The 12663-nt window shown below is 43.3% G+C and overlaps 1 protein-coding gene and 2 long non-coding RNA genes across 3 annotated transcripts; 1 reads left to right on the top strand and 2 right to left on the bottom strand.

Annotated features, from left to right (window-relative positions):
* Positions 1-5450: 5450 nt before the first annotated feature.
* Positions 5451-6517, bottom strand: LOC129350385 (uncharacterized). The gene is made up of 2 exons (XR_008603778.1): positions 6434-6517; positions 5451-5969 (listed from the first exon to the last, which is right to left on the bottom strand). It is a non-coding gene; the product is annotated as an uncharacterized LOC129350385 (long non-coding RNA).
* Positions 6518-7242: 725 nt separating this feature from the next.
* LOC118471660 (uncharacterized) lies at positions 7243-10317 on the bottom strand. Its single transcript, XR_008603783.1, has 8 exons — positions 10188-10317; positions 9798-10081; positions 9447-9679; positions 9226-9294; positions 8194-8828; positions 7906-8068; positions 7664-7764; positions 7243-7447 (listed from the first exon to the last, which is right to left on the bottom strand). It is a non-coding gene; the product is annotated as an uncharacterized LOC118471660 (long non-coding RNA).
* A 504-nt stretch (positions 10318-10821) lies between these two features.
* LOC129350417 (tigger transposable element-derived protein 1-like) lies at positions 10822-12444 on the top strand. Its single transcript, XM_055016893.1, has one exon. The coding sequence runs from the start codon at positions 10822-10824 to the stop codon at positions 12442-12444; it is 1623 nt and encodes a 540-aa protein (XP_054872868.1).
* Positions 12445-12663: the final 219 nt, after the last annotated feature.

The raw sequence follows: 12663 nt of genomic DNA, 5'->3' as shown, positions 1-12663 counted from the left end.
AGGATGCTGGCAGCATAACAGGCCATGGGGGAAACAAACCAGCATTAGGAACAGGCTGAGGCTATGTGCACACTGACCACCACTACCTAGTATCCTGCTCATGAGACGAGAGCTTGTTGTCCAGGGACTGGACGACCTCAGAGCCAGGCTGCAGTACCAGAGGGACACAAGGGACTGCAACATCATCTGCCTCATGGAGACATGGCTGAACCCCTACGATCCCGGACCATGCCATTCAACCAGTGGAGTTCTTCACAGTTCACCATATGGATAGAACGGCTGAGTCGGGGAAGTCTAAAGGTGGGGGTGTCTATCTCATGACCAGCAACAACTGGTGCAGAGATGTTTATCTCTCAAAGTCCTGCTCGCCCAACCTGGAGCTTTTAACCATCAAATGCCGGCCTTTCTACCTCTCTCAGGAATTCACCTCCATCATTCTCAGTGCCGTCTGCATAAAAGGCTCCTAGCGGTGAGGCAAGCATCCTGCCCAGCCAAGAGGAGGAGACGTGCACCGTGACGGAGCATGACGTGAGGCTGATATTTCAACACGTGAATACCGAGAAGGCTGCAGGACCTGATGGTATAACAGGCCGTGTCCTGAAAGCCTGTGCCAACCAGCTAGCACCGGTGTTCACGCAAATATCCAACCTCTCACTCTCCCAGTGCATCATCTCCAGGTGCTTTAAGCAGTCTGTTGTTGTTCCTGTCCCCAACAAAACCAAGCCCAGCTGTCTGAATGACTACCGGCCCATTGCTCTTACTTCTGTGGTTATGAAATGTTTTGAAAGAATGGTTCAACACTTCATCACCTCCTCCCTACCTGACTCCCTGGACCCCTTACAATTTGCATACTGGCCCAATAGATCCATAGAGGACACCATCAACCACCTGCTACACACAGCCCTGGCCCACCTGGACACCAGGAAGGGGAATTATGTGCAAATGCTGTTCGTGGATTTCAATTCAGCATTCAACACCATAATCCCCTCTAGACTGGTCACTAAGCTGCAGGACCTTGGACTCACCTCCTCCCTGTGCAGGTGGGTCTACAGCTTTTTGACCAGCAGACAACAGGTAGTTCGAATGGGACAACAACTGTCCCACTCACACACCCTGAACATTGGTGCCCCCCAGGGCTGTCCTCTGCCGCTGCCCTCTGCTGTACTCACTGTACACTCATGACTGTCTGCCCACATCAGACTCTAACATCATCATTAAGTTTGCTGACAACACAGCAGTGGTGGGTCTGATCTGCAACAACGACAAGGAGGATTATTTGATGGAGATCGCCCACCTGGATGACTGGTGCAGAAACCACAGCCTCCTCCTGAACGTCAGCAACACCAAGGAGCTGATTGTGGACTACAGCAAGAAATAGCAGAGGGCATACCACCCAGCGGGACAGATGTGGAGAGAGTGGAGAACTTCAAGTACCTGGGTGTTAATATCACACCGGACCTGACATGTTCCTGTCACATCAACACCCTTGTGAAGAAAGCTCGACAGCATCTCTCCCACCTCAGATGCCTGAGGGACTTCAACCTCCCCCTCAAGGTGCTCAAAAACTTTTACACCTGCACCATTGAGAGTGTTTGGGCTAGGAGTATCACCACCTGGATGGGCAGCAGCACCCAGCAGGACCTCTTGGACCTGAGGGGGGTGGTCCACTCGGCTGAGTGCACCATCCAAACCACCCTCCCCAACCTGCAGGACATTTACAACAAATGCTGCAGGTTAAAGGCCAGGAAGATTGCGAGTGAGCCCACCCACCCCAGCCACAGACTGTTCTCTCTGCTGCCGTCAGGGCAATGTTATCGCTGCGTGAAGGCAAACACAGAGAGGATGAGGAGCTTCTTCCCACAGGCTGTCCGCCTGCTGAACCTGAAACAATAGACTCAACAGACAATCAACATGGAGCCTCTGTTCGATATTCTATTCATTTTCATCTTGTATATACACTATATTGCCAAAAGTATTCGCTCACCCATCCAAATAATCAGAATCAGGTGTTCCAATCACTTCCATGGCCACAGGTGTATAAAATCAAGCACCTAGGCATGCAGACTGCTTTTACAAACATTTGTGAAAGAATGGGTCGCTCTCAGGAGCTCAGTGAATTCCAGCGTGGAATTGTGATAGGATGCCACCTGTGCAACAAATCCAGTTGTGACATTTCCTCGCTCCTAAATATTCCACAGTCAACTGTCAGCTGTATTATAAGAAAGTGGAAGTGTGTGGGAATGACAGCAACTCAGCCACCAAGTGGTAGGCCACATAAACTGACGGAGTGGGGTCAGTGGATGCTGAGGCACATAGTGCGGAGAGGTCGCCAACTTTCTGCAGAGTCAATGGCTACAGACCTTCAAACTTCATGTGGCCTTCAGATTAGCTCAAGAATAGTGTGCAGAGAGCTTCATGGAATGGGTTTCCATGGCCGAGCAGCTGCATCCAAGCCATACATCACCAAGTGCAATGCAAAGCGTCAGATGCAGTGGTGTAAAGCACACCGCCACTGGACTTTAGAGTAGTGGAGACGCGTTCTTTGGAGTGACGAATCATGCTTCTCCATCTGGCAATCTGATGGATGATTCTGGGTTTGGCGGTTGCCAGGAGAACGATACTTGTTGGACTGCATTGTGCCAAGTGTAAAGTTTGGTGGAGGGGGGATTATGGTGTGGGGTTGTTTTTCAGGAACTGGGTTTGGCCCCTTAGTTCCAGTGAAAGGAACTCTGAATGCTTCAGCATACCAAGACATTTTGGACAATTCCATGCTCCCAACTTTGTGGGAACAGTTTGGAGCTGGCCCCTTCCTCTTCCAACATGACTGTGCACCTGTGCACAAAGCAAGGTCCATAAACACATGGATGACAGAGTCTGGTGTGGATGAACTTGACTGGCCTGCACAGAGTCCTGACCTCAACCCGATAGAACACCTTTGGGATGAAATAGAGGGGAGACTGAGAACCAGGCCTTCTTGTCCAACATCAGTGTGTGACCTCACAAATGCGCTTCTGGAAAAATGGTCAAAAATTCCCATAAACACACTCCTAAACCTTGTGGACAGCCTTCCCAGAAGAGTTGAAGCTGTTATAGCTGCAAAGGGTGGACTGACGTCATGTTGAACCCTATGGATTAGGAATGGGATGTCACTTACGTTCATATGCGAGTCAAGGCAGGTGAGCGAGTACTTTTGGCAATATAGTGTATATATTATTTGCACTATTTCACTTTCATATATTTATTTTGCTAGTTTCTACACACACACCACACATATATGGGTGTATGTATATATATATATATATATATATATGTGTGTGTGTACATATTTCTTGTGTGTTTTTATTCTTATTGTTTCGGTCTGGAACAGGTGAACAATGTGCATTATACTATGTATAATTGTGTTAGTGATAAAGGTCTTGAATCTTGAATCTTGAATCTTTAATTGCAGTTATCTGCTGTACTATCAGCAGAATAGTCTACGCAACTCAGTGTTGAAAATATATTAAAGACAAATATTAACATGGAAGTATATTATTCTTACATGTGTAAATTCCAGATTAAGTGTTGTTAGCACTTTATTAATGAACATCCATCCATCCATCCATCTTCTACCACTGGTCCGGGTCGGGTCGCGGGGGCAGCAGCTTTAGGAGGGAAGCCCAGACCTCCCTCACCCCAGCCACATCATCTAGCTCCTCCCGGGGGACCCCAAGGCATTCCCAGGCCAGCTGAGAGACATAGTCTCTCCAGCGTGTCCTGGGTCTTCCCCAGGGTCTCCTCCCGGTGGGACGTGCCCGAAACACCTCACCGGGGAGGCGTCCAGGGGGCATCCTAATTAGATGCCCGAGCCACCTCATCTGGCTCCTCTCTACACGGAGGAGCAACGGCTCTACTCTGAGATCCTCCCGGATGGCCGAGCTTCTCACCCTATCTCTAAGGGAGAGCCCAGCCACCCTGCGGAGGAAACTCATTTCAGCCGCTTGTATCCGCGATCTTGTTCTTTCGGTCACTACCCAAAGCTTGTGACCATAGGTGAGGGTAGGAACGTAGATCGGCCTTTCGGCTCAGCTCCCTCTTTACCACGACGGACCTGTACAGCGCCCGCGTTACTGCGGATGCCGCAGCAATCCGCCGGTCGATCTCTCGCTCCATCCTTCCCTCACTCGTGAACAAGACCCCGAGGTACTTAAACTCCTCCACTTGGGGCAGGACCTCATCCCTGACCCGGAGAGTGCACTCCACCGTTTTCCGGCTGAATGAACAATAAATTCAAATTTGGATTCAAATTATTATTTTCAGCTGAGTAAGTCCTGTTTCTGATCTAGAATCGAGCGCCTGTGGCGAGATGTCTGGACCAGCGTGACACACGTTTACTATGAAGTTCTTCACAGTCTCGAGGAAGATGGCTTGTTGGATATGGCAGATGTTGTCTATCTGTTTTGTGCCCACTATGTCTTTCTTCCACGTCTGGCAGAGTCCCTTCACACCTTCACAGAAGGCTGGGACAATCACCCTTTACAGTCTGAAGGTGGACTCTCCCCAAACCCCAAGTGCAGTTGACAAGTTCTGAACCTGAATATGTGGAGGCTTAGGTTTATATAAAAATGTCAGATTTTTTTTATTGTTATTTGAATGGGATCAATATCTTCAAGTGTAGAAGGAGAAGAAGGATAAAAATTAGGGAGCAAGTTGTTCAAAAATAATATACAAGTGTGTGTGATACTTTATTTAAATGATCCCACAAATAGGGCAAGTCAGCAAAGCAAAATTTATGATAGATATACTCTATGTTCTGATTGCTTGAACATTTTAAGCATTTTATTCTCTGGTTAAATGTTTTCTGTTGTCACTGCACTATGCCTGTGTAAGTCAGTGTGTGCGCTTTGTTATGTTTTTAAAATATTTCTAAATTATTAGACTTATAACCTAATTGCCTAAAAGTCATATTTTAACTAAATTGTGATATCTACCTAGTTCCCCTAACACTGCTGATTCACAGTGCATTATTATGCTACAAACCTTAAAATACAACTCAGGCAGTTATTCTATGAGGCTAACAAATGCTGTTTCATACAAATAAAAAGATTTTTTCCCCCCAGAACATGGAGCTATTTGGAACTGACTGGGAAATGTTTGATGCTGTGCACGAGGAACCATATGAAGTTCAAGTCCAGGAAATTGAGTGCCCTCTGACTCCGTATATTATGGAAACTGTACATTCCATGATAAATTCCTTAGCCTTGTCAGAGTCATTTGGCAGAGACATTTACATAACAATGGTTCAGTGTATTGAAAGTCTAATGGCAACACAAGAAATGCCTGAGATGTAGCATGATCTCGCAAAACATTTTATAATAGTATAAACTAAAGGTAAACATTTGCACAGTCTACTTGTTTAAAAAAAAGACTTGCTCTGACATCTGTTCAATTTAACGTAAGAGTCCCAAACATTTTTACTGAGAACTTTCCGATGAAATTTCTATTAATCATCAGAATTAAATTTGACTTTTGACTGTGAAAATGACTGTGGGTATTCCAAAGAACATGGAGGTTACAGAAAACCATTTAGGATACAAAACCATTTACAGAAAAGGAAAGAAGATGTCACAAAAATGACAAGAATAAAACATATGATCTGACATGTTGCAGTTGCTTGTTTTCCTTTACACTGTGTGGTTACACCCGATCAAAAGTTTGCCCGTGGCATATGGCTAGTGTCAAAATGTTTTTAAATTCAGTGTATGTTTATAGGTGAGCTGAAGGGAATGTGACTGTACGACTGCAGGCGCTTACAGTTGGAAAACAAACCGTGTGTCGTGTGTCACGGCCATGGTTGAATTGCATATTTATGACAAAGTCCTTCTTTTCACTTGGCAGAACAGGTTTATGTCGTTGTCCAGTCATCCACTGCATGATGCGCCCTGCAGTCAAGCCTTCTGGACTAATGTCGTTGCTGGGGCCCTCTTGTTCTTAATGAAGAGTTTAACACAATGTTAGTCTGAATTGAAAACAAAACATTTTAGTTTTCATGTTGATAAAATGCCTTACATATACACAAATCATACTTACCTTTTTGAGTACAAGAACATTTGATTAATCAAAAGTAGAAACCACAGAGATTTTAATAAAAGCTGCATTTGTTGTGACTGGATGACAGGCATTATGTTGTTGGTTATAATATTGTCAATATAACTGTGTAAGTCATCTGTAAGACCTTCATGTCTCGTTTAATGAAACTGTTATCCTAAATCACAATATCACATTTCAACATTTACACTACTTTAAATAGTGACATCAAGTTTTCAAAAACACTTATATTTAATGGGTTGTTTAGTTTGAATCAATTAACCATTTACACTGCACTATATCAAATGTACTGCAGGATAGCAGAAAAAGTTAATGTCTTTATTACCCTATCTTGGCTAAAACATACCAGAATCCTCAATCTCCTGAAGGTAGTCCTGGAGAAAGTTGATTATGTTTACTTCTTTTTGGTGATCGGCAGAACCAATCTCACAGGGCGGCTCCTCTCCAGAAGGAAGACTGCATCCGCCTTTAAGAAGAAGGAAGCGCATTTCAGTCCACATAAACATTGTAATTCTCGCAAAAGACATTCATGCTCAATTAAAAGCAGTCTAAAATGTAAGAATAGACCTTCTTCTGCCCTCGGTTAGTGTGGCTACATAACCTAGACAGCGAGCTAAACATCTAAAGTGGTTCCAGCAATAAAAAGACGTTGTTGTCTTTCTCTCTTTACTGAAGACCATACTTTTTCCTTATTTCTGTGAAACTGTAACACACAGAAAATGAAATACATAAACGCTTTACATACATAACTTATAAACAATTGATCAACACCACGTATCACATATATAGCACACTCGCAGACATCGGTTTTAGCTTAGCAGCTAACGGCTAGCAATATTCACTCACTCCGATACAGGATTAATACAAAGAAAATACGCCACTATGAATGCTAAAATAATGAAAAACACATAACACTGCATCGTGACACACATACTCGCAGATTATGATTTGCCAAGGCTCTCGAATGAGACACGTCCCATGCTGCATTAATAACCTACCAGACCTTTTTCGCTGCTGCTTACGAACATTCGCCACTAGGAGGCACTGTGACTATACCGTGCCACATGCACAACCAAAAATACAAAAACACCACATAATAACACCACAATAATGGCGAGAGCGACACCTATTGACCGAAAGGAGGAATAGAAACTATTTTACTGGAGATGACGTTACATTATAACAGATTCACTATAAATGAGGGGCAGAACAGACCTCATCATCTTCCCCTGGAACAAAGAGTGGTAGGCAGAGGTCTTGATGAGTCTTCATGATTTTTGGTAGGTCATACAGCTGCAGGCCTTTTCTGAGCTGGTCGAGCATTGGGATGACTCTCATGGTGGAGTGAAGTACGACAGTTCTAATGGACAAAAAAAAAAAATATATATATATATATACACATATATAAAATTAGGTGACAAGTAAAGAAGTTAAAAATTGTTTCTTGCATGAAAAAATGCCATGTTACTTGTAATCCATGTTCTAGACATGACCAAACAAGTAGCTTAACTTAAGTCACAAATTCTTCTACAATACACCCTTACCTTAATGAAAACCAAAAATGTCACCAACATACCTTATCATGCTGTCTTTATTTTCCAGAGACACGATTCCAGTGTATCCACAGGTCACAACATCGTCAACCAGGTTACTGATGTCATTACTGGCGCTGTTTATCTGAAAACAGAGTAGGTGTCAAGTGAAATTAAGTTGCATTGTTTCATTGTTCTCTAAAGGCTACAAACCAAAAAAGTAATTGTGTAAGCCATATCATACTGAGGTTAATGCAATTAATAACTTTGATAAAATTGTATTTACCCTCTCAATAAGCTGTGACAGTTCAAAATCTGTTACATCACTGGCAGACACTTGTATGGTGTCAGAGTCTCCGGAGCAGAGATGTCTGAAGCACCACTCGCGCATGAAGCTAGGACAAGGTCCGCCTTCTGCCAGGCTGGCTGCCATGACCTCTCCTGCACTCCTAACAAAACAAAACAACACAGCATAAACTGCCTGAATATATTTACAATGATATAAAATAGGGTTAGGTATTATTGCAAATTTATATGCTAAAAGAAAACACACAAGAGGAATTTCACTACACACCTGAAGTAGTTAGAGTCCAAACTGTTGAGACAATAAACAGGATTCTTCCCTTTCTTATCTGACCCTCAAACGAAGAGTCTGTTTTCGATTTCTGATAGCATTTCTGCAAAACAGCAAATACAGGAAATTCAAAAGGTCTCTTCTGTCTCTTGTTTTTTCCCATTTAATTAGCATGTGAGCCCACTACACCACCAGAGGCCTCGTGTTGATGTGTGTCAAGTGTGTCTGATTTGACAAATATGGACAAACAGGAAGACAACGAAGACCACACATCAGTCCGATAAAAATTCTTGGAACTATATCCAGTGTGTAGATAATTCCTTTCCTTTTTGTTCTTGTTTATCTTTTATCCTGCACCGAGCCTTGTAAGAATTTGATGCGCACAAATATTCTCTTATTGTGAAATGAAATATAGACAAACATTTGTACCTGCGAGGACTTCTCTGCTAAGGGCGCCAGTATCGATGCCTGCCTCACCAAAGAATGCGACCTTAAGTCTACATTTGGGCGACGTCTTCTTCTGCCGTTGCCACTGTTGCATGCCTCTGCTGAAGAGGTCAGTTCGCGACACACAGATGGAAAATGTGTTTGTTTCATCAACTTGACAAGTGATCCAATCCAATATTTCCTCAGAACTAGAATTAAGAACAAAAGACAAAAAAATTAACATTAAAAAAGATGTTTTTAATTTATTTGTTGTTCAACACTGGGCATTTGAATAAAAAATAAAATGAGACATGTTATACTGTATGTATAATTTCATAGCTGTTTGCTACAATTATTCTGGGTGGTTGTAAGGGTGTGACACCCCTAACAACCACGACACCTCCTATTCACGTAAGTCAAGATATGAGCAAAATATGTCACAAACATACAGTGTTTTTGGATTACCACATTTATCTGTGATCACACTCCACACATTACAAAGCTTTTCAACAGGAAAAAGATGATTGATACTGCAGTAGCGCTTTAAAGTGTATATTATCCAGATTACATAATTTGCCACCACAATTACCTAATGTACAATATTACCTTTGAAAGGAACTGATTTGACCGACTGGTACTGATTCACTTGACTCATGGCCGTCATTATCTGAGGGTCTGCACACATAAAGAATAACAGCTTGTCCTAAATTATCTTGACAAACTTTTGCATGCGTATAAAATGTTGCAAGGCAATCTCTCTATATGTAATTTGTCAAATGAATGTGGGTATATATAAAAAAAAGTTGCACAAAAAACATTAATATTACCGTAATCCGCATGTGGCTGCATGGATCTCAATCATGTCAACTTGAAATGCATTGTTGCACACAGGACACTCTGCTGTCTTAAAATAGAATTCACAAGGCATGTGAATACAATTTTACATTATTCCAGATATTAATATCTTAATTTACCAGGAAGGTACAAACAATTTCACCTTGTCTGTCTGGTTGCAAATGGAATCTGGGAATTCATCTTCATGTTCTTCGTTGCAGTTTTCCTGGGGGAGGAAAACAATAACAATATGTAAGCGTTTAGAGCATAATACAGAATAACATCTAATTTTTCAATATAAATAGCTGTGAGATAAAGCCTAGAAGACTAAAACTTTGACATACCTCTTCAGCAGAATAGGACAAATCTACAAGTTCTGTCTTGCATTCCTTGATGTGTACTGGAAGAATCTGAAGTGGAACCATTTTCTTGCAGGTTGTACACTGGGCTTTGGGCATTTTCTCAAACTCCTTTGCTTCGGGTGGTAATGGAATTGTATCAAATTCTTCTTGTAATGGAGAAATGTACATTGTGTATCTTCCATTTCCGCTCACTGCTTTTAGCTACTGGCCAGTGTATCCATGTAGATCTGGAGGAATAACAATCAAGCTCCGCCGCCCACCCCCACCTAAAATTGAAAAATTATAGATACTAAACAAATCTGAAAATACAATCACTGCTCATATAGCGAGTATTTTTGGAATAACATTAATCCAGTGTGTACGACAACATACCTGTGGATTTGTGCAGCATCCAGCCACCACAGATATTTGCCAATCTTGGATATGCACTCACAAGCAACTCTGAAAACTTAAGAGACAAAAGCATAGTTAAAGCTTTATTGCAATGACATATATTTATGAACTACAGATGCTCCCCTACTTACGAACATTCGAGTTACGAACAACGGTACATACGAACATTTTTGCGGGTATGTCGAAAAATGTTCGGACAGAGATGCTGTAAGTTAGATTTTGTATTGCGCGCCTTTTTCCGAGTAGTGCTTCTTTCCGCCGCTAATACCGACGTGAGGCGCTGTGAGAGCTCGCCCAGCATCCACCCCGAATCCTGCTTCCTCTGCCCAGTTCGTCGCAGTGCCTGAGTGTGTAAACGTATCTCCAGCGCGCTAAGAACTTTGACATTTTTATTGTTAAATATCTCGTGCATCCATTATTCAATATGGATGGTGAAAAGCGAAAGGCTTCTAGTGAGAGTGGAAGTGTAAAGAAGAGGCAAGCCATTTCATTTGAAATGAAAGTGGCAATAATAAAGAAGCTTGATGCGGGTGAGAAAATGGTGAGCGTTGCACGCGCATACAACATGAATCGTTCGACCATCGGTACCATTTATAAACAGAAAGATCGCATAATGGAACACGTGAAAGGTGCAGTGCCGATGCAATCGACAATCATTAGCAAGAAAAGAGGGAAAATCTTAGAAGAGATGGAGAAACTTCTCACCATTTGGCTCGAGGATCAGCAGCAGCGGCGTATTCCTCTGAGCCTCATGCTCATTCAGGAGAAGGCCAAATCTATCTTTGAGGATGTCAAGGCTAAGGCTGGGGAAAGCGCTGCCGAAGAAACGTTTTCTGCCAGCCACGGGTGGTTTTCCCGTTTCAAGAAGAGGGCTAATCTCCACCATGTGGCCGTGTCCGGAGAGGCAGCATCTGCGGACAAAGAGGCTGCCGAGCGATTCCCCCAAGTGTTGAAGGAGATCATCGAGGAGGGTGGCTATTCGGCTAAGCAGGTCTTCAATGTCGACGAAACGGGTCTTTTTTGGAAGAAAATGCCAGAGAAGACCTACATTAGCCGTGAGGAGAAGACGATGCCCGGATATAAAGCGGCTAAAGACCGCTTAACCTTAATGCTTGGGGCGAATGCTGACGGGAGCTTCAAGCTGAAGCCGCTGCTAGTTTACCGGGCAGCTAACCCTCGAGCCCTGAAGAACGTGACGAAAAGCTCTCTCCCCGTTATATGGATGTCAAACATCAAGGCATGGGTGACACTCGCTGTATTTGAGGACTGGTTCTTCCACCATTTCATCCCAGAAGTGAAGTTGTATTGTCGGGAAAATGGAATTCCATTCAAGATCCTGCTGGTGCTGGACAATGCCCCTGGCCACCCCCCGCACTTGGATGATTTTCATCCTGACGTCAAAGTTGTATACCTGCCGCCAAATACAACTTCACTTCTGCAGCCGATGGACCAGGGCGTTATCGCCAATTTCAAGAAATATTACACCCGACGGACGTACAGGATGGCCTTGACAGCAGTGGATTCTGACCCCGAGATGACCTTGCGGAGCTACTGGAAGTCGTATAACATCTTTAACTGCATCAAAAACATTGAAGCATCATGGCGTGAGGTTTCCGAGGTCAACCTCAACGCCGTGTGGAGGCCTCTATGCCCTCAGTTCGTCAACGACTTCCGTGGCTTTGATCAGGAGGGCATCAATAAGGACATTCTCAGCACTCTTGTCGGGCTAAGTGAGAAACTCGAGCTTGACCTGGAGGAGGAGGACTTCGAGGAATTGCTTGAGTCCCATGGGGAGGAATTGAGTAACCAAGACCTCATGGAGTTGGAGGCTCAGCAACGTGTCGAGGAGGAGGAGGAGGACGAAACGCCTGTCCCCATGAAGAAATTCGAGACGAAACTCTTGGCCGAGGGGTTTTCGCTCATAGATAAAGCCATCGCACTCTTCGAGCAGCAAGACCCAAATATTGAACGTTGCACAAAGGTTGCAAATCAAATGAATGATGCCATACAGTGCTACCGCATCATTTATGATGAGAAAAAGAAGAAAACTGTGCAATCGTCGTTAGATCGCTTCTTTCGGCCAGTTTCTACTACACCCTCCAAGGAAGATACTCGTCAACCCTCATCTTCTTCTCCTGGACCCTCAACTTCTTCCTTCATTGATGTTACGGAGGAGGAAGTAACTCTTGAAGCCCATTCCAGCGACGACGAAGACCCTCTCGGCCCCATGATATAAAATCCTCCTCTTCCTCCTCCTCCTCCTCCATCATCTCCTTAAGCCTTCGAGTACATCTTCCAAAAGTAAGTTAAACTTCATTTTATTTATCTTATTACGTACATGTACATACTGTGTGTGTCTCTCTCTCTTCTCTCTCTCTCTCTCTCCAGTTGTACATGTACATATCTTTATAGAGCATATTATTTTATTAAATGTTTATTTTTCAGTACAAATCAA

The sequence above is a fragment of the Amphiprion ocellaris genome, chromosome 13 (genome assembly GCF_022539595.1).
Source record: "Amphiprion ocellaris isolate individual 3 ecotype Okinawa chromosome 13, ASM2253959v1, whole genome shotgun sequence".
NCBI lineage: Eukaryota > Metazoa > Chordata > Actinopteri > Pomacentridae > Amphiprion > Amphiprion ocellaris.
Note: the sequence above shows the minus strand (reverse complement) of the source record. Positions and strands in the feature narration are given on the sequence as shown.

What these genes read in the sequence shown, in the direction of transcription:
- LOC129350417 (XM_055016893.1), top strand. Translation starts at nt 10,822, where the DNA reads ATGGAACACGTGAAAGGTGCAGTGCCGATGCAATCGACAATCATTAGC.